This window comes from Sciurus carolinensis, chromosome 10, assembly GCF_902686445.1.
Source record: "Sciurus carolinensis chromosome 10, mSciCar1.2, whole genome shotgun sequence".
NCBI lineage: Eukaryota > Metazoa > Chordata > Mammalia > Rodentia > Sciuridae > Sciurus > Sciurus carolinensis.
In genome coordinates this window covers 110,574,616-110,602,308 of record NC_062222.1, presented here as the reverse complement: position 1 = coordinate 110,602,308, position 27,693 = coordinate 110,574,616, and the positions used below count along the sequence as shown (strand labels likewise).

Genomic DNA, 27,693 nt, shown 5'->3' with positions numbered 1-27,693 from the left:
ATTTTGGTTCAGGGTCTCACAATTTTCAGCCTATGGTCACTAAGCTCCATTGACCCTGGGCCTGTGATGAGGAAGAACATCATGGTGGGAAAGGTGTGGTGGAGGAAAACAGCTTACCTCATGGGGCCTGGAAGAAGAGAGAGAAAGAGAAAGGAGCAGTGGACAGGATATAGTGTCCAAGGACACACCCCAAGGACACATCCCAAGAACCAACACTCTTTAACTGGGTTCCCCCTCCTACAGTTACCACCACATCTCTGCAATGACATCAGATTATGAATCCATCAGTGGATTAATCCATTGATAAATCATGTATTCAAACATGGTTATATTTTGTTTTAAAATGTGCTTCTATATTTACCTTTGAACATCTGTCTGGAGTACAAATAAACCTCAAAAAAGAAAAGAAAAAATGGTGAAGCCTCAGTGTAACCAACACACCAACAAGGAACAAGCCAACCCCCTGTGTCTCTCAGCCTCCACCCCTTTGTTAGCTGGGCCACACTGGTCCCTGCCGTTTCTCCGCTTTTAGAAGAACTAATGTCTGAGAGGGCAACTAAGCAGTTTCAACTATAAACTTGGTGCACTTGCTCTCTTGTGCTGATGTTCCACCTCTTCCTCTCATTGTGGAGGAAATTAAGTAATTTTATTAGAAATCTCCTGGGTTCCAGACTAGTCCACTGTAAACTATGATAACCTACCCCCAGCAACTAATCTTCATATGGGGAATGTGGGCACATTGCTCCTTCACTCTAGACAATAAACTCCTTGTCTTATTTTCTTCCAGCTATCGAGGATGAGTTTGACTTTGCTCTAGGCAAGCAAACCCCAGCATTCCTGAAGAAGTGTGTTTGCTACATTAGAAAAATCGCTAACATTGAGCGCTTTGTGAAAATCCCAGAGATGGGAAAATACATGGATATAACTGGAGCAGAACCAAGGATTATTCGTGACCCAGAAGCTCAAGAGAAGCTGATAAAACTCAGGGATGAATTTATTCCTACTATTGTCGCATCATCTAATCTGAGAGTATACACATCTGTTACTCATTGTGACATGAAACTGGGCTATTCCCAAGAAATAGAAAATCATTACATAGAAGGACTTGGTAAACAGTTTTATGAAGACATGATTGATATAATTCAGGCCACAGTACAGCAAAATTTTGACACTGAAACTGATACACTCTATGATGAAATCCTTCAACATTCGTCGTTATGTAAAACATATGCCTCCTTCTATGAGTACAAATGTGAAGCTCTAAACATTGTGCATAAATACATTCTTCCAAGCAAAACTGGGCACATCAACCCTCTTATTGTATATGGTGGACCATGCACTGGGAAAACCCTCCTGTTAGCTGAAGTAGCAAAGAAGGTAAATAGCCTGCTCTTTCCCATGTATATTTATGAAAATTTTTTTCTTGGGGGAAAAAATTTAATTGATCAAATTTATTTCCATTTTCTGTGCTTACTATCTGAATTATAATTTTTTTTTTTTTGGAATGGGTACCTAAGTATCCATTTTTTATCATTTCTTTTTTTTTTTTTTTTTTTTTTTTTTTTGCTGATATAACAGCTATGTGGAGAGAGCAAGACCCATGGCTGCAACCATAAAGCTACTTAATTTTTTTCCTCTCACTCCAACGCATGTTATGGGACTAGCTTCTCCATCCGAATGAATTCCAGGGCAGATTCCAGTTCCTCTCATTCCTCAAAGACTAGTTTTCTAATTGCTTCTGGTCACTAAATCAGTCTCAATTCAGTAAATAAGTATATCCAATTCAAGCAGGTAATAAAAACTTAAGTCTATATTTCTCTCCCTTGCTGAGGCCTACCATAAGCAAGGCACCTAGGAATGGGGACATAGTCTTTTTCTTAGTCTACGTAACACTTCTTTCCCTCCTTTCCTAACCCCATCCACCTTCATGACCCCCATAGGGTTATGGTGTAGTGGGTATAAGAAAGGTTAGGTGACTAGAATGTTCTTACGTGACCAGTACTGTTATGAACTGGGCTTTGAGCTCACTGTCCTTCACCGGTGTTTAAAGCTGCCTCCTGTCTCTTCTGAAGTCATTTCATGTTTCCTGGAGGTTTGTCATTCCTGAAAATCCCCACAGAGCATCTCTCACCTATAGGGCAACGCACCTTTTTCTAGTTCCCTACTTCCCCAGCTCCTAGATTTCCAGCAACACACTTTCACCATGGTTCTGCTAAGATCTCCATAGTCCAGCAAACTCCTTCAGCAGGACCTGGGAAAACAAAACAAACAAGCAGAGACCCTTGCCATCTGTCCCTTGCTGGTGACTCACATCAGGTACATGGGAAACTGAGAAACTTTAGATCTACAGGCCCGGCTTAGCAAAGCAGCTCTGTGTCACTTGTCCCCATCCTCTGGAGCAGCTAGCCAGCCTGTCACTCGACCTTTGTTTTTCAGGTGTCATCAGACCCTGTTGTCTGTGTCCCCCAGGCTTTAGGTATTCACTGAAGCCCTTTCCCCTGGGCTAGGAGTGAAGGGTGAGCATTGCTCTGGCCTCCCCTTTGGGGATGGGGAGCTGAGAGCGTGACTCACACCCTCACCTCCAACTTCTTTCTCAGCCCTTTCAGTATTTTTTCAGGCTGGAGGTAGAGAGTCCACTGAAGGTAGCAAACCTGGTCTTTAGAACTTCCCTTTCTGGTCCTGCTGGGATCTATAACCTCACTTGGAATGCGATGGCTATTATCTGACCTCCTCAGCCTAAACGGGGCAAAACTAGCTCCATATTTTAACCTCCTCTTAAACTTGGTATCCAAGTATCATGGTTTCTGTCATTCTGGTGTTAATGCAGAATCTCCACATTGTCTTCTGTGGTGACTCTCTTAAGAACAGAGCTTTCTTTCACTTCATGAATATTCTCATAATCGGTCACGTGCTACCTAATCTCAAATCAGTCTTCCTGAACAAGAGCAGGGTCAGCTGCAGTGCACCCCATGTGGGAATTAGGTTCCAATAAGCTCACAGGTGAAACTCGGGGGCATAACACCGCCCTTGAAAAGACATTTAGGAAGGCTAATGTACCATTTCTTGGCATGGCAAGCCTAGATGACTTTTATTCTTGTGTTTTAAATATGACTCTACCTAAAAATACACACACACACACGCACACACACACGCACATGCACACGCACATGCACATGCACATGCACACAGCCCTATCTTTCATTAAGCACAGATGAGGGAAAGGGTGGGCATTTAGGGACCATATTACATCAAAATGAATTCTGTGTGTACCTGTGTGTGCCTTTGAACCCAGGTTTGTATGTGTATGTTCAAACTTTATTCCAAGTAAGATGGTGACACCATGAGAGCATGTGAGAGCGGAAATCAGTGACAACACATCCAGGTGTGCCACCTCACGCTCCCTCCAGGGCTCCTCTGTGGAGGACGGAAGGGGACCGGTGAGAGGAGGAACAAATGTTGCGAATTGGACCAAACGGAATGTGGTGTGACGCGTCCCCACGTGCTGTAGCACAGGAGGCCAAGGGTTACAAGGGTGTGCTGATACGACTGTCCGACGAGCCGTCCTCACGGGGCAGCGTGCTACAGTGCAAAGATGAGCCATGACTTTCCAAACTCTGTGTCTTTTGGGTAATTTGTCAGCTGCCTGCATCTGTCTCTTCAGAGTCCAGGCTTCTGCTTCCCCAAGAGACCTGGCCTTTTTCTCGCGTTCCACTTGACACTCTCCTAGGGAAGGACTGGCCTGCCGTCAGCAACAGCTTGCCTCTCCGGTGACCTCATGTCCCTCGTGAGGACCCACACAGGCATCTCACGTTTGTCTCCTGTGTTACCCAACATTTCTATGGATTCTCCATTCCTAGGGGTTAGGACATGACACCGGGAAGCAGAGAAAGAGCTCTGCTCACCAAAATCAAAATGTACCCAAAGGCACATACCTAGTGACCCACTTGGTTCTGCCATACCTACCTGTGTACAGTTACCACCCAGGTGATCCCCCTCAGAGGATCGATGTACTGATTAGGTCAAGGCTCTTGTAATCCAATCATTTTACCTCTAAATTTTCTTTCATTGTCTCATACATGAGCTTTTGGGGGATACCTCTTACCTAAACCATAGCAGCCACCAGTGAATGGTTGTAGAATGGTTAGACTGACTTCCTTGAAACCAGCTCCAAGGAGGACTACTCCTTGGAGTATTTTTACCCTTTGATCATGTCCCCATCTTTGACTTTTCAGAGAGAAAAATACTAAATAAGTAAATAAGTACATATATGCATATATATATATATATTTTTAAAGAAAGCTTAGAATAGGAATCATATGATTTTAACTCCCACTTTGTCTCATGGTGACATTTGAACTCAGAGCAAGTCTTTTATCCAGCCTGGCTTCAGTTTCCTCCTGTTAAAAGACACTGTATCCCATCTGCCCTTCAGAGAGAGAATGTGAGGACAGATGACCGCAGGCTTGTATAGTCAACTTTCTGTTACAAAGTACATCTCACGAAACTTTTAGCCAGCATTATATAGATATAGTATGACCAAAAAAAAAACCATAACAATGACCCTATAGCACCACAGAAATGTCTCTGAATTATAAAAGATTATATTCAGTATAATTTTAGTACACAATATTTTTTAATTATTTTTTTATTTTTCCAGACTGCATTTTGATTCATTGTACATAAATGGGGTACATCTTTTCCTTTCTATGGTTGTGCATGATGTAGCGTCATACCATTCATGTAATCATACATGTTCATAGGGTAATGATGTCTGTCTCATCCCACCATTTTTCATATCCCCCCTCCCTCTCATTTCCTTCTATGTAATCTAAAGTTCCTCCATTCTCTCACCTCCCACCCCCCACCCACATAATATTTTTATTGCATCCTAATTAATTGGAAGTTTGGTCATGCATGGATGGCAGTATATGCTTTTGATTAATGAAAAGATTTAATATAATGTGTACATCCTTAATTCAGTCATTAAATAAACACTAAGGGCCTACTAGATGTCAAAAACTGTGCTGGGAAATGGGGATGTGGTGATGAAAACCTGATCACATGGGGTACTCAGATTTACAGATTTATGAAATGCTTTATGATTTTAGAACACAGGCTAAATGCTGCCTTAGGACTGAATGGTACTATTAGCACTCTTTACTACCTGAGAGTCTCACCTGTGGAATTTGGTGCATGAGTTCCATGACAGTGCCTTGGCCTTCCCAGAAAGGCCTTCCACTTTGTGCTTCTAGGCTATTTTTTGCATGATAGATGTTACCAGAAGTCTCAGCTCCAGAGAGAGGAAATGTGGGCTATGGCCATGTAGATACCTATCACCACCCTAAACTCGACTTCTGTATTTTAGGCTTATGGCTGGCTACATGAAGAAACAGGACCAGAATCTGACCCAGTAGTCGTGGTGAGATTTCTGGGAACGACGGACATGAGTACAGACCTCAGGACCCTCCTTCTGAGTGTTTGTGAACAGCTGGCGGTTAACTACCGGTGCCTGGTTCAAAGCTACCCTAAAAAGATCCATGACCTTCGGGACTTATTTATAAACCTTTTGAATGAGTCTTCATTGCAGAGACCGCTGGTAATAATATTCGATGCCCTAGAGCAGCTCTCAGAGAATGAGGAGGCCAGGAAGCTCTGGTGGCTCCCGGCTCACCTTCCCCGCTTCGTGAGGATAGTTCTCTCCACACTGCCCAACAAACACGGGATCCTGCAGAAACTTCGGTGCCTTATCCATGATGATGACAACTACATCGAGCTGATTCCCCGGGACAGGAAGATGTGCAGCCAGGTCCTCAAACACCAGCTGCTGCGGGTCAAAAGGAAGGTCACATCAGGCCAGCAGATTTATGTAAACAACGCGTTCTCCAAGTGCACGCTGCCCATGTTTGTGAACCTGACCTTCAGGGAGGTGAGACATTGGAGATCCCACAAAGATGTCGATGAATCCTCCCTCTGTGTCACTGTTCATGAAAGCATAGAGCAGTTATTCTGGTCCTTGGAGAAGAAATGTGGCCAGAAACTGATCTCCAGGGCTCTCGGTTACATCACCATGGCCAAAATGGGTTTGAGCGAAATGGAACTGGAAGATGTGTTAGCTCTGGACAACAGTGTCATGAACGAGCTCAATGAGAACACCAGGCCCAGCAATCCCCTGAGAGTACCTTATCTGTACATTGCAAGGCTCAAGGAGGGTCTCAGTGGATATTTAATAGAAAGACACGTGAAGAATGTCACCCTCCTGGTCTGGGCTAACAGACACCTGCAACTCATAGCCCAGAAACTCTATCTGCAGGATGACAGCAACCTGCGTGAAATGCACACCATCTTGGCTGATTATTTTCTGGGGGTCTGGTCAGGGGGCAGGAGGAAAGCTTTCTGCCTTGAAGACCCCTATTTGAATGGCTGCCTTGACTTGGAAAGCAGAAGCCTGCTGGAGGAAGAAAAGCACTTCATGGAACAGGCTTCCTTTGACAGGCAGGCCCCTGATCAGCCCTGGGTTTTCCAGTGCAATCCACTGGAGCCCGACATCTTTTTCGTCAATCACCGGAAAATGTCTGAGCTGTTGCACCACCTGACAAGGTGTGGAAAAACTGATGATCTGCTTTATGGCATCATCATGAACTTCAGCTGGCTTTACACTATGATCAAAATTGGCCAGTTTGACAAAGTGCTTTCAGACATCGAGCTGGCTTACAACTACTCCCAAGAGAAGGAGCTGAAGTTCTTGGCCAGCACCCTCCGCAGCATCAAAACCAAGGTTATTGCATTTCCTGGCTCCCTTTCAGCAGAGCTTCAACAGAGACTTCTGCCTGTCGTAAGCTCCCTGCCCAAACTTAGACACCTTCTTTTAGAATGTGACAAGGACGGGCCCAAATACTGCTCCATCGTGCCATTGCATTCATCCATGGATGTGACATACAGCCCCGAGCGTCTTCCCCTATCATCCAGTCACCTGCATGTCACGGAGATTCTGCCTACCTGCAACCCCAGCACTGTCCTCACAGCTCTAGAAAATGGTTCCATCAGCACATGGGATGTAGAAACTCGCCAGCTACTCAGGCAAATCACCACAGCCCAGTCCGTCATCCTGGGCATGAAGCTCACCAGTGATGAAAAGTACCTTGTGGTGGCTACAACAAATAACACCTTGTTGATTTATGACAATGTCAATTCTTGTCTCCTGTCTGAAGTGGAAATCAAAGGGACCAAGCATGGAAGTGGCTCCACCTACATCAATGGATTCACACTGTCTGTCAACCATGCCCTTGCCTGGCTCGAAGCCAGCAAGGATGTCACCGTCATCGATTTGCTCTATGGATGGCCCCTTTACCAGTTCCACTGCTGGTATGAGGTGACCTGTGTCCAGTGCTCCCTGGATGGGGTATATGCTTTCTGTGGGCAGTACCTGAACACTACTACCATATTTCATTTAGGGAGTGGAGAAAAACTTTGTACGGTGACATCTGAGTTTTCAGGTGGATTTGTGAAGTTTCTTCTTATCTTGGACACAGCCCAAGAGATGGTTATGGTGGACAGTGAGGGAAGTCTTTCCGTTTGGAATACTGAGGATATTTCCAACCCCCAACTGACCGATGACTTTGACTGCCGAAGAGAAGACAGCGAAGTGGTCAGCATTGAACTTTCAGAGGACCAAAGTGCAATTCTGATCTGCAAAGCTCTCAGCATTGAGCTCTTACATACCGGTGTGTGGAAGGTGGCTGAAAAGTTCAGAGCCAAGCACAACGAACGCTTTGTATCGGCTGTGCTGTCCAAAAATGGAGACTGTATCATCGCGACCATGGAGAATACTCCTGCTGTGTTTTTTTGGAGGCGGGATACCGGACAATGCATGGCGAGCTTACAGGAAATCTCAGGTACCATAGTTAAGTTGGTGAAATCTAGTCATCACAACATGCTACTGTCTTTATCCACCAGTGGTGTTCTTTCCATTTGGGATATAGACATAATTACAGCTATGTCCAACATAGATAAGACTGGGAAACCTATCCAAAGTCTGGTGTTGCCTGCTAGAGGGGAAATCATTTACTCCCTGGACGGCTCTGATTGTGTTCATAAGTGGAACTTCAGCAGTGGGTTCATTGAAGCGGTATTTAAGCATGAAGGCATAGTGGAACACTGTGTGTTAACATCCGCTGGTGACATAATGGTGACATCAGATGACAAAAGCAGCCAGTATGTCTGGCACACCAGCAGTGGGGAAAACCTCTTCCGAATTAATGGGCAGAGAATCTCTCAGCTGCTGATCACACACAATGACCAGTTTGTGGTCTCCCTCTGTGAGGAGAATGCCTCCAGGGTTTGGAGACTGGCCACAGGCCACAGGGTCTGCAACATTCTCACCACTTTGCAAAACGCCTTTATTACCTCCGCAAATACCTTCGTGGTGGGAATGACTAAAAGCAAAGTGTTGGCAGTCAGCCTGTGGACAGGAAGTATCACCAAGAAGTTTTGCTGCGAAGATGGAACCACCATTGTGAATTTTAAACTGATCCCCGACTGTCCAGACATCATCGTGTTCATCACATCAGCGGAGACGGTGAACATCTGGAGTCTGACAGATGAAGTGATCTGTCGCCGCGTCCAGCTTCCAAACAACTTCTTGAAAAATCTGGAGGACTTTGAAATTTCTCCCAATGGAAAGTTAGGCATTATATCTAGGGGAGATGAAAATATCAACGTGCTGGATTTACACAGTGGTAAATTACGGGTAGTTCATGCCTCCGGGGTCATCTGGCGTCAGAGGCTGTCTCGGGATGGTCGCTACCTGGTCTACATTTGCTTCCGAAACGGGGAAGAAGAGGAAGAAAACGGTGCAATATCCAGCTTAATTGTAATGAGACTGGCTGATGGCAAAAATATCGGTGCTTGTTCCCTTTACAAAACGCCAACTTTCCTGGCACTCTCTCAGAGGCACCTGAACATCATCGTGGGTTTTGATGATGGGAGTATCGGGATATACACTGTAGTGGACCGTGTAGACGCTGCACTGAAAATCAAAATCGCCACTTCCAATAGCAGGCAGATTTTCAACAATGCAACCCAGACATCCAGGCCAAAGTCTAACAGTTACTGTTTTAAAGTATCTGTGGATTGCTTATGGAGAGAGTCCACTGAGGTCTTTGCAAGAGACAGTCCCATCACAGTCAGTGACTCCTCAGAGTCCAATGAAGCGACACCCTCCAAGAAGCACAACTCTTGCTATGCCCTAGAATCCAGGGGTCACAGCTATGCCCCTGATAACTGACAAAATGTCTCTCCCTCCCAGTGGAAATACATGATCCGCACACAGAAGAAAAGACAGCCCATCTTCTGTATCTCAAAGGATAACCTACTCCTTTCTTAAGAGACAGGAAAGATGCTGGCATTTCAGTGTCTTATTAACATGCTCATGAAACAGAGGTGTGAGTTTGGTTTTGGGTGCCACCTTTTTGTCAAAGTGTATCCAGGAATGGAGGGATGACAAAATTTCTAGAAGTGGGATTTAAATCACTATTTCATCTGGAAGAGAGAGGATAAAAGGTTTTAAATTAGCTGTGTGGTAAGAAGTATCATAATTCATTCCATTGATTCAGATGAGAGGGACTAGAGTTATATAAATCATTTGGACTGAAATTAGTTCTACAAAGTCAAGTTGAAATCATGAAGACAAAGAACTGTTTAACTCCAAATGTGTGAAACACAGCCTTAATCTCTCTTTACATTTTCCGATCCTGACAACTGTGTAAACCTAGTCTGCAGATGAAAGGTCTAAAGGTGCAAAATCATGTAACAAATATGCCCAGGTGTATTCCCAGTTTCCCAAGAGACACAACATAAAATATGAGACTGCAAACTGGACTGGGACCAGAACTAACTACCACTATCACAGGGCTACTGAACAGGGGGAATCAGTCTTTAATAAAATACAGTTCCAACAATTGCATGCAAGGGTTTCTCTGTAATGGAGTATATGATTTTTAAACTTCTTATTCTCTGAGTTGCAATAGAACACTTAATAAGAAATCACCATCTTTTCACATCTTTTTTTGAAATGCATATTTGTGCTGAGTCTAAAGGAGAATTACAGAAAGGGCATTACAAATTTGGTCAAAACACCTATTTGTTCCTATTGTCATACTAACAAGAATCTGTACTACTCAGTCAGTTACATGGAAGCATAAATTATTTCCTAAATCCCTGCAGTATATCTTAATAGAAAGCAAGCTTTGTTAACATGCCATCTCTGAAACACGGATGACATTTGCCTTACTCTCACTCCTCTTCTTTCCTGTGTTAAACGCAGATAGATGACCACATACTCTGGGACAAACTGAATATGCCTGTCTTTGTGCTAAAATACTCCATAAATCTTAAGGGTGTCCAAAGGTTCTCTATTGTCCCTTGTTTGTAACCACTTTTCTTATACACACCGTATGTATGCTTCTTTATCTGTTACACTTCCAGACTGAGGAATCTTCTGAACCTTTTATAGTCTTACCATTTCAAAGCAGAAGCTGGGAAATGGTATTAAATATTTTTTAAACTCTACTGTACCTATTTAAAAAAAAAATCTCAGAAGGCGAAAGTGATATATTCCTTCCATATATATCGTACACATGGCATGTCCTTGGATAACTTTTCAAAGGGGTCAGTAGAGGTGGTTCAGTAAGGTTTTCTTTGAACAGTGAACAAGGAACTGACCTGTTTCCGGTAAAGCTCTACCATGAGCTCACCGTGGACACCTAGCAAGATCTTTAACCTCACAGTGTGTTGCTTTTGTGAACTGCAAAATAAAGTCATGGGTTCTGCTGAAGCCCTGTTAGGAATATTGGAATAATAATGTCTGGGAAAAAAAAAAGAGAGGCAACTTGATTGTTGATGCTAATGGGGACAAAAAGTGACCTAACCTATAGAGAATCTAAGTCAACTGTATTTCACTTTGGAAAGCAGTTTAACATGTAAGCATTCAAAGATATGATTCAGATATGAACACCACATTCCATGGTGAAAGATTTTTTTCTCTACATTGCTCCTAGATTAGCTTCCAGCCAGGGAGGTGGTAGCCCAGAGAGGGCTCAGACCCACAAAGGATCACCTGGAGTAGATTGTAAAAGTCAATTGTATGCTTTTAGCTCTTCAGGCAATGCATTCTTATTGCTGTCACTATCAGCTGGACCTCCATACCATACATTTCTAAGAATTAAATGCCTAGATGGATTAAATGTAGTGTGTGAATGTTCTATGTAAAAGCCAATAGAGTATAACCAGTGACTTGAATGACTTTTCCTAACTCGTTTGCAACTGATAGCTCATATTGAATGTTTTTATGTAAACTTTGTATTGTTGGGAAGAATTACCCAATCAGAGATTTATATTTTCATAAATGTTACATTTAGTTAAATTTTGTTACAGAGTTGTTACACTAGAAAATTATTTCAGTCTTCAAACAATATACAGTCTTGTGTATGTATCGTTTGTATGAATAAAAGATAAACCACTTAGATTTGTGTGCAATTGGTTTTTCTGTCCATCTTTGGCAAAAGTTATTGGTAATAGTTGTTTCTGTCCATCTTTGGCAAAAGTGATTGGTAATAGCAAGTAATAGTTGTTCTTGCTTACTGAGTGCTTGTAATAAGTGCACCTAGGTACTTTTCTCAGAGTTTTGCAGGTTCTAAGCTCTACAGTCTTCACAACAGATTTATGAGTAGATACTGTTAGTGCTTCATATTTACAGATGTGGAAACCCAGAAACAGAGGGCCAGGGAGAATGCTGAACAAGATTTCAGTGTACCATCACTGTGTTTTTATTCAGTTTCTCAAAGCACATCCAAACATGCAATTTAGTGCACAGTAAGCACTTACTGACAGTGACCTCTAAGATATTTTCTAACTTATAAATGAGAGATCAGTCTTGGTCTCTTAAAGATCACTCAAATTTGCTGTCAACACCCAGGTTTTTCAGCTGTACAGAAAAAGTTGATGAATTTATTCAACGAATATTTGTTTGGCCATGTATTTTACTAGGAACACAGGGTAAAAAAAAAAAAAAACTTATGACTTCTAGGATTTCAGTCTTAAAAAGAAAACAGGAAGCAAGTTGTACGTGTGCTCGTGAGAGGGCAGTACGCAGGCAGTGAGCTTCCCTCTGGGGCTCAGAATGGAAGCGGTAAGATGACAACCAGGAAGTCCCACATGTAAATCCCTCCAGGTGAGAGAGCAGGGCCAGGGAAATCCTTCCCAGAATCCCTTACAGCTCAGGTCTGAGAATCCCCACATCAAACAACAACAAAATTAACTGGGCAGCACTGGAGAGTTAAAGTGATAAGTAGGCAAAATATCAGATATAACCTTGTATCTACTCATCAAGGAATAATCATTCTCAAGGAAATTTAAAAGATTAATGGAAGAAATTAGCTGTTGGCTTTATTGCCCTCATCTACATTTGGCTGAGACTAACCTCTGTTAAAGTTTATCCCCACTGAAAACTTTTCCATTGCTAATGCCAGGGAATTCCTTCTTGGATTCTAAGCTATGTCTTTTAGGTTGAAAGTTACACCCTCTTCCAGTTCTCAGAGAAAATGTGGAAACGTTGATCATCGATACTGTCATTAAAGTATTTTATATACATGGAGTTTGTATTTAAAGAGCTTCTTTCCTAGAGTTAAGACTATTACAAATATTGCATATTTTCTATGTCTAAGGTGTTAATGTGCTAGGATGATTTGAAAATTAGTCCTTCTGTCCAAAATCCTACAATCAAAAACAGACATAACTAAACCAGATACAAGTCTGTGACAAAAAGTTGTTAATAAAAGGGAAAGCTGGGTGCTAAGGATCCACATCAGGGGAGTAATTAGCGCTAGCTGGGAATCAAAAAGAATGAACAGGAGGAATAGGCACCTGAGGCTTGAAAAGTAAGTAGGACTTAGCTGTCAATGTCGGGTACTTCAAGCAAAGGAAACTGAATGAGAAAAAATGGGAGTCGAAGCATATTTTGAATGACGTTAAATGCTATGCTGGGATTTTAGACTCATTAAGTAGTTGATAGGGAGTAGTTGAAATGTTTTTGAGAAAGGGGAGTGGCTTTTGGAATGGTATTTGGGATGAATAACAGGCAGTGTTTTGTCAGATGGATTAGAGATGGAAAGCTCAGCAGCCCAGAGATCCATAAAGACTATTGCAAGGATCTAAGCTAAAAAGCATAAGAATTCGATAGGACAGTGGCCGTGATCATGCTAAGAGAAGCAGCAATTTAGAGTAATTTTGGGATTTAACTGGTAGAGGTGAGTGATGAAGGAACAGGGATCCTCAATTCCACTTCCAATTTAAATTAGATAGATGGTAGAGTTACAAATGTGAAGTGAATAGGAAACAAATGCTAAGAAACTTAAAACAAACTTGGGCCTGGATTGTTCAAAGATAAGGCATTCATGCAGGCAGTTGGAAATATGCCATTTATCCCATGAAGAATCCAATCAGTCACATCTTTTTTCAGGAGCTCCTACTACAGTGCCAGTAAGGCACAGGATGTTGTTGCTGTTATAATGTAAGCTGATACCCTAACATTTTTAACAAATTTTTTAGAGCTACTTGACAAATTTGGAACTATATTGACAGATCTACTCAAACTAAGTTTCCTATTATCTTCCCTAACTTATTAGTTTGGAACTATTTGTATGCAAATGAAACATGAACAAACTTAAACTAAGTAAATCATGGTATTTCCATTCCAACATGCATCGCGAAACCACCGTTTTTCTTCTGTATCCTCGTCCCAGGGCCCCTTCAGATCTCCATTTGGCATTCTAAGTGACTTGCATAAGATGAATTACATTTGTATAAACATACAGAATTTGGCTTTGGTGTGTCGACTTGACAAATTATATACACCGTTTAATCGAGGTCACAAATAACCGCACCTCTGTCTACACAGCACGTCAGCCTGTACTACATGAAGGCAACTAGGCTACCCAGATCAGTGGTTCTCAAATGACCCCAGATACCACATTTCTGAATATATATATTTATGAGGGTCCCAAAAATTTGTTTTTACTGAATCAGATTAATGTTCATTCTGCTATTCTGAGAACTACACTTTAAAACCCAAGACAAATACCAAAGTGTTTTTGCTCAGAATATCCTAATTGATGAATGTACCAATATTCTGTGGATGTTACCAAGGCACCAGCTAGACCTGGGACATGAGAGTCGTTTATTGTGGCCCAAGGGCTTTATCAGAAAATGACATAAAACAACATATAACTTCCCTTTTAAAGCTACCATTTGTAAGTGCTGCCGCTTCGAGGACACAGAGAAAGTTAAAAAAAAAAAAAAAAAAGACTCCTCCCATAGGGCGTGGCAATTGCCGGCAGAAGCCGTGAAACTTCTGGTTGGGAGGTCCCCGAGGAGGTTTTAAACATAATTCACAAAACGGCTTTAGGGAATTGTCTTCCATCGCAGCACCAGGTTCGCATTCTTCCTGTGGGCGTGAATGCAGCTGGAACCACTAAAGCAGGCAGATTGGAAAAATAAGGGCAGTTAAGTCCATCTCTAAATAGGACTCTGTCCAGTTGCTTCTCCAACATCCGGTTTTATCCTCTCTCTCTGGATGGGTTAAGGGGAAGCGAGGAGGAGGTAAGCTAGATGGCGCAATTGCTTAATACATTCTCCTGACAAGCCCCACAATCGCTTTGGAGGGCAGGTGGAAAGAGAATTTTCGGAAAAGGGGATCAGTTTTCCACCCACCGTAGATATATGGACTGCAACAACCTCGAGAGCTCGTTAGGTGGATGGAGTGTTGCACAGAACGTCCTAGTACCATCACCACCACTACCCCGCAACGAAAAGAAAAGGGGAGCGAGGGCGGGGGCGGGAACCGGGGGTTCACTGACCTCCCACTGTGACCTCTGGGGAGCAGGCGAGTGTGTGCAGCTTCCCTGGTAATTGTCGTGTTAGTGTCTTCGCTGTTTCTCTGGTCATCTAGCCATAAGGGCAGGGGATGGATAAGCGTGCACACAGGACTAAATAGCTGATGCCAAAGCTGAGAAAGAAACCGAAAAACGCCAAGTACAACGAAGGTGAAGGGTACAAACTTATTTGCCTGGAGGTGCATCTATCTATCCCCAAACCCCCGCTTAAGTCACCGATCATCGGAAGCTCCCTTCTCCCCACAGCACGATAAAAAGTAGGCACCAAAAAGTTTTCCAGGACGGCCGCAGCTGGCACCCAAGCTGGGTGTCGGCGCTGAGACTCAGCTGCTGGATTTTCTGCTCCTTTGCGCCGGGATGGCCAGTCCCGGCTCCGGGGAGGTCTGGCGTCGGGCTTCGGCGGTGGCGCCACGGTCCCCCGGGAGCCCGTGGCGAGGGGCGCGCAGGTAAAGGGTTACGCGTGCCGGGGAGGTTCGCCCCGGGCCGGGCCACGTGACGCGCCGGCCAATGACGGTGCCAGAGCCGCCGCTCGAGCGCAGCGGGCTCCGGGCGCCTCTGAGCCGCTCGCGTTTTCCGGCGCGGCCGCCCGAGGCCCGCGAAGCCATGGGCGCCACGACCCCAGAGCCGCCGCCGCCACCGCCGCCGCCGCCGGGCCCCAGGTAGGGACGGTCGCCGGCCCGCGCGCCGGGCGCTGCTGCGGGAGCGCGAGCGCCGGACTCTTGCGGACTTGGCTTTGGGGCATGATCTCCCCGACTTCCCCCGCGGTCCTTCTAATTCCTGATTTCTTTTTGCCCTGGGGGTGGGGGGAGGAGGGGGCTTGAGTTTGCATTTTGAAGACTTGGGGTGGAGGTGGATCGCAACAAAGACGCGGGGAGAGCGGCAGAACGGGGGGGGGGGGGGCGGGAGGACTTTCACAAATTCCCAAAACTAAAGAGCAAGATGTTTGTAAAGCTTAGCATCTAAATGGCTGTAGGAAAGTTTGTTTTTTTTTTTTTAAGTTAAATCCCTAATTAATGAACTTTGAACAGTGCCTGAGAACTTGACTCGGAAAAACTGCAAGAGATTTCCCCTTATTTCTATGGTCCCCTTCCCCCCTATTTAAGCATCTGAGTAGTTTTTAATAAAACGGAAATGGAATTTGACCGCCGCCACTGTTTCTTTGAAATGTCCTTGGGTCCCAGAATTTGCCCCGCCTTGGGGTGCTGGCGCCTTTTGTGGGTGAGCAGGGGTGGAGGGAAGAGGATGCGGCGCTACGTGGAAGCACCTAGTGCGACGAGGGTGTCAGGTGCAAACGGTTAAATGGTCACAGACTTATAAATATTTAATAATTGGGCAAGTATTGCCCAGGTGGATCATTTGGGTCTCTTTGACCTTGGCGGCCCGGGTGAGGTGAGATTTTCACAAAACCACCATGAAAGAATTTTTCCTGTAACAGGAGGAAGATCAGTCTGCAACCCCCGCCCCCGCTCCAGTGCCGTAATTAACATTAAAATCAAAACAAAAACTCCCTTTGGTGACTTAGTACCTTCTATTTTCCGTCCGGGTATAGCTGTTTACCCAATCTAGAGGAAGTCTGTGGAGGAGGTAAAGGTAAATAGGGTGTTTATTTTCTTCCTGACATATATATGGGAGAGAATAACTGATGGTGCTTCTCACCATGGCTTGTGGATATCCTGGGTGGTTGTAACCAATCTATTGTGAGAAATAATCGCTGAGAAAAGAAACATTTGAGAGTCGAATGAGAAAGAAATAGAAGTGGGTGCTGTTTTTAAAGCTAATGCATTTGTGTTTGCTGAGGTTTTTCTCCTGTTTAATCTTCTAGCTATTACTATTAGAAGAAGGATTTTTTTTTAAACTCTTTTAAAGACAACAGTTAAAACCTTCTCAATCTAAATGCCAGTGTCTATAGAAGACCTTCGGTAAAATCACTGTCCTGAGATGGATAAATGAAACAATAATTTGAAGCTGTAAAGGTAAAGAAGAGGACTGAGGATGTAGGACTGAGGATGTAACTCAGTAGCAGAGCACTTGGCTAGCATGCATAAGGCCCTGGCTTTAATCCCCTGCACTGAAAATAAATAAATAAATAAATAAATAAATAAATAAAGTTGTATAGATTCCGGGTTATTTGTTTCTCTGAAGTGTGAGAAGTCAGTTAATACCAAGCTACACTGGTCACTGGGAGGAATGGAGCAGATACTGACACAGGAAGGGGAGGTGTGGCTTCTTTCTCTTCCTCACCCACTCTGTCCATCCTCCCATCTTACTCCTTCATTTATTCTGTAATCATGAAATAAGTGTCTGTCTCATACCCCACCCTGGCCCTCATTGTCAGTAATTCTAAGATTTAGCTATCTAATGATATCTAAAGATAAATACGACCAATCTTAACTATATTCCAAAGACCTTTTGCATATCTGGAATTTAAACAACAAAAACTTGCTTGTCCACTGAACACATATTTAGGAAAATGGAATGATTCTCCAGAATTCCCACCCAGCACCTCTCTTGAGTCTGGAAAACACCTTGCTAAACTCTGGCCAGAATCCAGCACCAGCCCAAGGGCAGAGCAGGTGCTACTTGCTTTGCTCCTGGAACTGCCTGGCCCTGGTGCCCCAGGAGTTCACTTCTTGCAAAGAACTCCAGTTTCTAATAATTGAATACTAACCTTCCAAGAACTTGTTTCCTCTCCCTGGACTGCTTCAGATTCTTCTAGTTACACAACTTTTCCAATAACCCTGTATCTTGGGTTTTCTGGGGGTCTTGCTTAAGTGGTACCTACTTCTTGCTTCTTGCTGTCTCTTCTAGTTTTCCTTTTGATAATTAAATAGATTACCTGTTTGCAAATAGACTTCCTAGGTGTCCAGAAAAAAATCACTGGGAAGAATTGATTGATCCATCCTAGGGAAGGCAGGCTTCACCTGTCAGCAGGTCAAAGAGGTCCCCCAGTTGTGTTCTTTCTAACATAACCTGCTCTTAACCACTGACTCATCCTACTTCTAACCTTTCTTGCTCTAGTTATCCCCTGAATGCTATTTAAGAGGGTAAGCTGAATATTAAATCTTCCATCTACTCATACCATTTTCACCTGTGAATATATCATCCCAGAGAGATTGGAATTTCCAGGATTGTAGACCATCAAAATGATCCTATCCTAAAACATACTTAAAACACTTAGCTGATGAACACATTATGAAGCAGATAATTAAAATAACTCAAAATACAGACTCAGAATGTTGTGAGGCACCTTACAAACATGCTTCTGAGTTGCAATGAGTGTTTATTAACCTAAAAGAAAAGGGATAAATCATGCCTCAAACTTGACCACAAGCAGTGAGTTCTGTTCTATTGGGTGTGCAGGCGACTCTCCAGAAGTAAATGAAACCTTGATCTGACTTTGGAGACAGCGCATGTATAGACATAGGGACAAAGGCAGTTGGCAAAAGTGTGGATACAGCCCCTGTCTTCAGGGATTTTATGCCTTTGGTGGGGTTGAAGCAGAGCAGATCACTCTTATAGAAAGTTCACTTGGCTGCAATGATAAGAATGAAAGGAGGGCAATACAAACAATGCCAAAGGCAGATGCTGCAGAAATCCACAGGGTGGGAGAAAGAGAAGTGAATCAATATTTAGGGAATATTTTGGGAACAAATACTCTTTACAATTTTAACTTTAAGAAACTTAACCTGATCCAGTTTTTTAATGTTAATTCACATGTCATTTCAAAATAACGTGACATTTTATTCCATGTGGATAAACATAAGCCACATTTCAGTGTAATATTCTTCCTCCTGATTAGAGTTACTCTGCCCCCTGATAGTTTTTTTCCACCTTAGAAGAAAGGTTTTGATAAAAGAATGATCCGTACAAGAATTTTGAATTTAATTCTTTCCCCCAATTTGATAATTGAATACCTGTCTTAGTCATTTGTTCTCAATAAATGCAAAGATCTGATTCTTTTTAACTATTCAATAGTGTCCCTTCTGTTTGATGGTCAGTTACCAACAACCTCAGTTCTCTAGAACATCTACTGCAGCCTAAAAATGAATAAAAGTTGACCTGCACCCAAATTATTGCCAAGAGCCACACACTTGGATTCCCAGGAGAACTTATATGACATGATTTCATGTCCGCTTCCTAATGAGCCTGACTGCAGGGGTTCCTGGTCCACAATTAGGACTTTATAGGTTCAATCTATAACTACCACAGGAACTATGTAGTCACAACCCACTGCTCAACAACAAAGACAATACAGCGAAGGTGTCTGTGATTAAACCCTTTTCTCGAGAAAAATGTTAAATTTGGTTCAGATCTGTTAGTAAATAAATACCGTGTTCTGGAAAAATGAACCCTCATTCCTTTCTCCAGCTGGAAAGAACCTTAAAAGTCACTTGGTATGACCATTGTAATTTACAGATGAGGAAATTGGCCCAAAGAGTTCAGCGATTTCCCCAAGTTCATACAGTTGCCCACTGGAAAAGTTAGAGGGTCCAGAATCTAATAGTCCCAATTCCCGGTTCACTCATCTTCCTATTACTGACTAAAGCAAAAATTTTAGTTGTATTGAGAAATCCATTTTCAATTAAGTCCTTTTCCCCAAATATAATAGCTACTGTTCATTGAGAACTCGCTTATATAAATATGCAGGATCAGTTATCTGTTGCTGTGCAACAAACCATCCCAAACATAATGGCTTAAAACCACCACCGTTTATTTAGCTTGTGAGTCTGTGGATGAGCACTTTGGTCTGGACCCAGCTGGGCAAATCTAATGATTTTGTCCTCTGAGTACTGGCCCACCATCAGCTGAGTCACCTAGAGAGCTGCTGAGCCTGTCTCGTCATTCACAGGCTAGCCGGGGCCTGTTCGCAGGTTGGCTGTGCATGGTTGCAAGAGGGAAAGTGGGAGCAAGGTCCCTTGAGACCTCGACTGCTTTCAAAGCAAGTCAGAAGGCCAACTCAGCTTTAAGGGATGGAGAAATGGGAGGGGCTCCAAAGTCCCATTAGAGAATGTCATGGAGTCAGGGAGAGGTGGCGAATTAAGACCATGTTCAGAATCTACCTTCTCAGCCTAGCACTCTGCATAACTCGTCTAACTTAATTCTCACAACACTAGACGTTAAGGCAGAATTCCTATTCGCAGGTGAGGAAACAGACTCAGGCATGTTAGTCTGGGTTAGGCAGGGAATGCCGCGGTGAGTAATGGAACCAGCCTTGGATCTCAGACCCGACTCCACAACCCACACGTAGAACCACAGTGGAGCACTGCCTCTCTGCCACACTGAGAGGTGGCATCATGCCCAAGTATTGTACAGCACAGAGCTGTGCATGGAAAACACTGTGAGAATACTCTTTTAACTTGTGTGCCAAAAAATCAGACATGACTGTCCCTTCAAAGAACATATGGTTTACTTTATGTGCATGTGGACACACGCTATTGAAGTAATAAGATTGAGAGTGAGGGGAAAGGGGCTGGCTGGATTATCGAAGAAGCTTAGTGGAGGACAAATACAGTGAGTTTAGGAAAGAGTTGAAAAGAATAGTATTTATTTCTCAAAAGCTCCTCACATCATTTATGTAAAATAATAATATTCCCATTCTACAAGGAAAATTATTCCCTAACATCTAACACTTGACAAAGATCACATTCAAACCCATGTCTGTGTCTCCCTTTTCCCCCCTACTAAACAGAAAGGCTTTGCTACTCAAAGTGGGGTCTATGGACCAGCAGCAGCATGGTCACCAGGAAAGTTGTTGGAATGCTGTCCTTTTTTTTTTTTTACTGGGAATTGCACCCAGGCATGCTTAACCACTGAGCTACATCCCCAGCCCCTTTTTAATATTTTATTTAGAGACAAGTTGCTTAGGGCCTTGCTAAGTTGCTGAGGCCAGCTTTGAATTTGTGATCCTTCTGCCTCATCCTCCCATTATAGTCATGCACCACCGCACCCGGCCTAGAATGTGATCTTGAGTCCGCCTCCCCTCTACTGCGTCAGAATGTGTTTTAACAGGATATGCTCTCCCAGATGATGCATAAGCACATCTGAGAAGTCCTGCTCTAAAGGGAGCTTATAGAAAATGATTTTCGTTAACATAGGCAAAAGAGGGTGGAAGTGCTTTCTAGGCATGGAGACCAGCAAGAGCAGAGGCTGCAGGTACGAGGTACTAGAACCAGTGGAGGGGTTCACAGAGTAGAGGAAGGAGTGTGAGCTGGACAGAACTGTCAGGAGCCCAGTGAAGTCAGTTCTTTAGGAATGTCAATCAGCAGCCTTAAAGATGGCTTGGAGAAGACAAGCACTGGCCGTAGGGACCCCAGGTGTGAGGTTTTGCAATCATCAGGAGTGCCTTGAAGAGACTCAGACTAAGGTAGGGATGGAGAAAGGTCTAATCTGGGAGACATCTCGAAGCACATCCAACCAGCTTGATGCCAGATTGGATTCTAAGGAAAGACAAAGCAGAAGGAGAAGATGACTCTGGACTGCCAGGTTCTGAATTGTGTTTCCCAGCATTCAGGTGGGATATATTTTCTTTGCATTCTTTACTGATGGAAAAAGATATCTTTGGTAGTGGTGGCTTTGTTGTTTTAAGGGAACTGCTCCCGTTATTTGAATTGGAGCAGTTTACATCTATTGCTAAGTGGCAATTCCAGGGCTGGGGTTGTGACTCAGTGGTAGAGCGCTTGCCTCACTTGTGTGAGGCACTGTGCTCAATTCTTAGCTCAATAAATGGATAAAATAAAGTCCATCAACAATTTTTAAAAGTTTAAAAAGGCAATTCCAGTGTTAATATTCCAAATCTGCATGTCTATGTAAATAGTGGGAAAGGTTTTTTTTATATACTGTCCTTTTTTGTTCTAGTTACATGTGACAGTAGAATGTATTTTGACACATCATATATAAATGGAGTATAACTTCTCATTCTTCTGGTTGTACATGATGTAAAATCATACTGGTCATATAGTCATACACACACATAAGGTTATGTCTGATTCATTCTATCCTTCCTACTTCCATACCACCCCTCTTCACTCCTTCTGTCTAATCCAAATTACCTTTATTCTTCCTTAACTCCCCACCTTATTGTGAATTAGCATCCAAATGTCAGAGAAAACATTTGGCTTTGGCTTATTTTACTTAGCATGATATTCTCTAACACCATCTATTTACCAGCAAATGCCATAATTTCATTCTTCTTTAAGACTGAGTAATATTCCATTGTGTACATATACCACATTTCTTTATCCATTCATCTGTTGAAGGACACCTAGCTTGGTTCCATAGTTCAGCTACTGTGAACTGAGCTGCTATAAACATTGATGTGGCTGTACTGCTGCAGTATTCTGATTTTAAGTCGTTTGGATATAAACCAAGGAGTGGGATAACCAGGTCAAATGGAGGTTCCATTTCAAATTTTCTGAGGAATCTCCATACTGCTTTCCATAGTAGTTGCACCAATTTGCAGTCCCACCAGCAATGGATGAGTGTACCTTTTTCCCCATACCCTTGCCAACATTATTGTTGCTTATATTCTTGATAATTGCCATTCTGACTGGAGCGAGATGGAATCTCGGTGTAGTTTTGATTTGCATTTCTCTAATGCAAGAGATGATGAACATTTTTTTATATGTTTGTTGATTGATTGTATTTCTTCTTTTGTGAAGTGTCTATTCAGTTCCTTAGCCCATTTATTGATTGGGTTATTTGGGGTTTTTTTGGTGTTCTCTATGTATCCTGGAGATTAACACTCTATCTGAGGTGCATGTGGTAAAGATTTTCTCCCATTCTGTAGGCTCTCTCTTCACATTCATGATTGTTTCCTTTGCTGTAAAGAAGCTTGTTAATTCGATTCCATCCCATTTATTGATTCTTGTTTTACTTCTTATGCTTTAGGAGTCTTGTTAAGGAAGTCAGATCCTAAGCCAACATGATGAAGATTTGGGCCTACTTTTTCATCTGTTAGGTACGGGGTCTCTGTTCTAGTGCCTAAGTCCTTGATCCACTTTGAGTTGATTTTTGTGCAGGATGAGAGAGAGGGGTTCAATTTCATCTTGCTACATATGGATTTCCAGTGGGAAATATTTTTTAATGGCAGATAATTATTATAATAAAACAATCCTTTGCGTCCTTCTTAGTTTACTAGATCTTCCCAACTGCCCTGTGTTATCTATGTAGGTAGGACTTATGCCCTTTCACAATTAAGGACACTGATTTTGATGTGACACAGTCCCTGTTTGACCTCAGGTCTTCTGACTCCAAGCCCAGTCCTGTCCTTGTCCACTAAAGCACTCTGGAGCCTTTCTATTTGGTCTTTGGAGTAGTTTATCCAACTGATCCATCTTTGGTTTAGTTTCTTTTCTCAAATACACTGTGCTAAATTCAGAAAGATGCTTGGAAGATCGTCTTGGCAATTATAAAGTTATTATTTCATTAAAACTTGAAAGTGCCTCATGAAAAACTGACTTCCTCCCCCATCCCATTTTCTTATTTTATTGCATCCACACATTGATCCCAAAGGGAACACATCACACCCTACACTCTAAAGGATGTGAGCTATTTTGCATCCTTTTCCTTTGAGTGATGAAAAGAGTTTGACTTTGTTCAAATCTATTTTTGAGCTTGTTTCTTAACCAGATAAGCTGAGGCTTTACAGATGTCCAGGGATGATAGAATCATGACCCTAAAGGAATCTTCGCGGGCTCCAACCCTCATTCATGGATAAGAAAGCCAAGGCCTGGAGAGAGGAAGGGACCTATTGAAGGATATCTCACAGGACGGAAAGAAGCGCAGGGTTGGACCCAAGTCTCTAACATCCCAGTTCTTTGACTAAACTACTTCAAAGCGGTTCCTTTCTCTGAGTGGCATTAGCAGGCCACTGACAAGCACTGTGGGAAGTTGACAGAGCCCAGCATCTAAAGTCATACGACCTGGGTTAGAGTCCTGGTTCCTTAGCCACCTGGCATGTCACAAAATGCATTTAATAATACAGTCATTTCTAAAGAGAATCATAAAACAGAGATAATTGGATAGACAGTCGAGATTTGGTTTACAGAGTACAATTTATCTACATTCTCCTTTAAACTTGCCAGGACAAGTTTTATGATCATCACTGGGATTTGGTTTTGGTGAAGGAAGCCAAGTGTTCCAGGACTGGACATAATAAAAGCTTCAGGGATACACTGCACCCCGGGCAGAGGCCCAACCCCAGACCACTGGGAGAGGACTGATCCCATGCGTAGAATGAGGTCAGGCTGCTATGCTTACTTTCTGCAAAGGGAAAAGGCCAGTTTCCTGGTGCCCAAGCCCAGGGCTAAGCTGTGGCTCAGTGGGTGGGGGGAGGACGCGGGGTGCACCTGAAAACAGGAAGGTACCCAAGTCACATCTCACTGGTTTAGAGAGAGCTAGAGGGTTGTTTTTAAATACCCTGCCTCCATTCAAGGATTTAATGGGGCAAAAGGAGTGTTACTTTTATATAATTAAAAAAACAAAAAAGCTAAAGTAGCTTTGGAGAGTAAAATTACTAAAATTGCAACCCTTGACAGGCAATGGTCCTTTAAGAGTGAATTAGACCAGTTTAAAGCAGAACAAGCAAAGAAAGAAAAACTCGAGAATTTAAGTCTGGAGCACTTTCCAGGGTCCCCAGAGGCAGCTGTGACTGGGTGAGACACATGTACACCCACACTGGGAAGTCAGAAATCATCAGGATCATCTCCCCAAACTCAGATCATCATAAGCATCATGTGCATGTTTGTTCCTGTTAAATCCCTTTATCCACTCCTGTTTGCAGGTGCTTGGCATCTGTTTCCTCTGTGAGCTCTCTGAAAAGAAACTGGGGGTAGGGGCAGCATTTGTTTCCAATCACTAAGCCATCTGGTTGACCACCCTTCTTTCATGATTCACTTGGAGTCAGGCCTGTCCCAGAAGAGACTGGAATGAGGGCTGGGCTGTCCTCAGGTTTGAATCCTGTCCCCACCATTTGTTATAGAACCTCAGGAATTTCACCTAACCTCCTTGGGTTTCAGTCTCCTTATCTGTGGCACTGGGACACTAACTACTTCCCCTAAGATATGTCTACCTAGAACTTTCTACATGTGGTAAATGTTTGATAAATCTGATTATCAGCCTCTGTGGGCTCCAGTTTTCTAGAATGGAAAATGAGAAGTCTGGACCAAAGCGGTTTCATGGGGTCCAGGATGGAAGGAGAGAATGGGGAGGTGTAAAGCCCCACAGGTCTCTCTCTGCTGACCTCACCTTTACCTTTGATAAAGCCACATGAACCAACAGGAGTTTCAAGCTTGAGCATGTGGGACTTTCCCTGAGTTTCTAACTAGACATATTTCCTTATCATGAAATTGTCCACTTAAATGCCTTCCCAGGGATAGTTTTAAATGCTTCTTATCTATAACCACACTTAAGCACATGAAGAACTTTGGGATCACATGTAGTAACAATTCAGTGTTTGCAAGTGCCAAGACCTTAGTGTGAAGAAACAAAGTAAAAGTGGAGCTATTTGAGAAAGCAGAACTTAATGCTGAATCAATCATGTATAAGTGCTGAGACTGTGGAAAACTAGTATATGGAGAAACAAGAGCTAAGGAAGGTGACCTTTTCTTCATCCTCATTTCCCTGGAAGATAGCAGTCTCATTTTTGGTGTTTTACATATTCTTCATCCTTTATTTCATGAGTTTAGATGCCTTTTTTTTTTTTTTTTTTTTTTGTGGTGCTGGGGATTGAACCCAGGGCCTTGTACTTGATAGGCAAGCACTCTACCAACTGAGCTATCTCCACAACCCAATGCATTTTTTTAAAAGTGTTACCAAGTGCAGTGGCACATGCCTATAATCCCAGTGGCTTGGGAGGCTGAGGCAGGAGGATCTCCCAACCTCAGCAAAAGTGAGGCACTAAGCATTCAGTGAGACCCTGTCTCTAAATAAAATTCAAAATAGGACTGGGGATGTGGCTCAGTGGTTGAGTGCCCCTGAGTTAATCCACAGTGGGTGGGGGGGAAATTTGTGCAGTGTTCTTACTGTTTCAGGCCCATTCACTTGGTAAACCTAGTGCCATAAAATGTTTCCATGCTATTAGGTTTTTTGATTGATTTTTCTGTAGTTGTAGATGGATAGAATGCCTTTATTTTATTTGCTTATTTTTATGTGGTGCTAAGGATCGAACCCAGTGCCTCTCACGTGCTAGGCAAGCACTCTGCCACTGAATTACAGCCCCAGCCCCATTCTGTTAGTTTTTACTACTAATGCTGGTAGAATACGGTCTAAATGCTCTTTTATTGAACAAGTGTCTGTGGAGCCTGAGCACTCTACCAGCTAGTGCACAAAATGGGCCTGGACACGCTCTCGTGGGAGACATGTATCGATCCATGATGGGCAAACGTGTAGCTCCACATTCCAACCTGGCCCACAGGAAGGAAAGTCGCAGGCATTGAGAGGGGCAGCCCATAGTGGGCAATACAGCTGTGATGGTCAGTGTGGTCTTTCCTGGAAGAACAGTGAGAAGCTACTGAAGGTTTTCAACTGGGGAGTGACCAGATGTGTGTCTCTGGCTTCAGCGTAGGAAACGAGAAGGCAGGACCTGGGAGAGAGGAAGGTCTGGGAAGGGTCTCCCTCACAAGAAGGTCTGACTTTCCACTTGAGTATAGTAGAGGCAGTCAGATGGCGACTAGCAGGTGGGTTCCTGAGATATTAGGTGAGGCCACCAGGACCTGCTAATTGACTGGAAACAAGAGGTGAAGGAGTGTCCAGATTGAATTTTAGGACCTGGGTAGGCAAGGAGTTGTGTTGCAGTATTGTTTACAATCAAAAACAAAAATGAAAAATGTCCTATGTCTTCAACATGCATTGGTTAAATACAATTTATAGATACAGTGCAATGTTCTGCACTGATTAAAAAATGAGATGCACATATAATAACATGATAGAAAGATGTCCAGAATATAGTCTCAAGTTTTCAAAAATTTGTTAGAGAAAAACACAATGTTTCATTTTAATATTAGAGTAATGATTATAATTAGCCCTTAGCAGAAAAGATCTGGAAAAATAAATGTTAAGCAGACAAGAATGGAGATTACAGAGACGTTAGAAGTCTGCATTTGATGTATCTGTACTCTGGACTCTGCAACTCTCCTCTGTTCTTTTGTAATCAGAGAAAACAAACTTATCGGAAAATGAGGCAACTGTCTTACTTCTACCATGAAAACTTCTGATCCCTGTATCCTAAAATGATCACTTGCTTTTCTCAACACAGACCACAATCATTCCAGAATATTAATTTCCAAAGCGGGCCTTAGAGATTATTTAGTTCAATATCCCCACTTCACAGATGGGGAGACTGAGGTTCATCAAAGTTACCTAACCTAAGTCACATAACTCAAATTAAGAGCAGAGCCAAGACAGAATCCAGGGACATGCTAACTTGGAGTTCAGAATTCTTTTGACTACAGCAAGCTAAGACTCCTCTAGCACGCCCTGTGTCTCTGAATAACTTGGTTTTATTGAGCTGTCAAGTAAATAGACAAACTTGTCTTTCTCCTGAAGGAAATGATGTGCTCAAACTCAAAGTACCAGTATCACATTGAACACACAGTACAGCACTCACTAAAACAATAGAGGCAAGACTAACATTTACGGAGAAGAGTTCCACACTTGCCTTGCACTTACACAGAGCTCTTGTGAGTGCTGACACTCTTGTGTGCATGCATATGCTCTCTCTCTCTCTCTCTCTCTCTCTCTCTCTCTCTCT

The 27,693-nt window shown here is 42.9% G+C and overlaps 2 protein-coding genes and 1 non-coding gene across 6 annotated transcripts in view; 2 read left to right on the top strand and 1 right to left on the bottom strand.

Moving 5' to 3' along the window:
* Window positions 1-11,501, top strand: part of Nwd2 (NACHT and WD repeat domain containing 2) — a 165,473-nt gene extending 153,972 nt beyond the window's left edge. For all 3 annotated transcript variants that reach the window (XM_047567318.1, XM_047567320.1, XM_047567319.1), the window contains 2 exons: window positions 788-1,377; window positions 5,366-11,501. In XM_047567318.1, the coding sequence (XP_047423274.1) occupies window positions 788-1,377; window positions 5,366-9,283 (4,508 nt within the window). In that variant the 3' untranslated portion in view covers window positions 9,284-11,501. The remainder of the gene's footprint in view (window positions 1-787; window positions 1,378-5,365) is intronic.
* Window positions 11,502-15,023: 3,522 nt separating this feature from the next.
* Window positions 15,024-27,693, top strand: part of C10H4orf19 (chromosome 10 C4orf19 homolog) — a 93,331-nt gene continuing 80,661 nt past the window's right edge. The window contains exon 1 of one of the 2 annotated variants that reach the window (XM_047567371.1): window positions 15,024-15,391. The gene's annotated coding sequence lies outside the window, so the exon portion shown is untranslated. Of the gene's footprint in view, window positions 15,392-15,445; window positions 15,605-27,693 lie in introns of those variants that run through there. The other variant, XM_047567369.1, reaches the window with a different exon arrangement.
* Trnad-auc (transfer RNA aspartic acid (anticodon AUC)) lies at window positions 25,656-25,729 on the bottom strand. Its single transcript has one exon. It is a non-coding gene; the product is annotated as a tRNA-Asp (tRNA).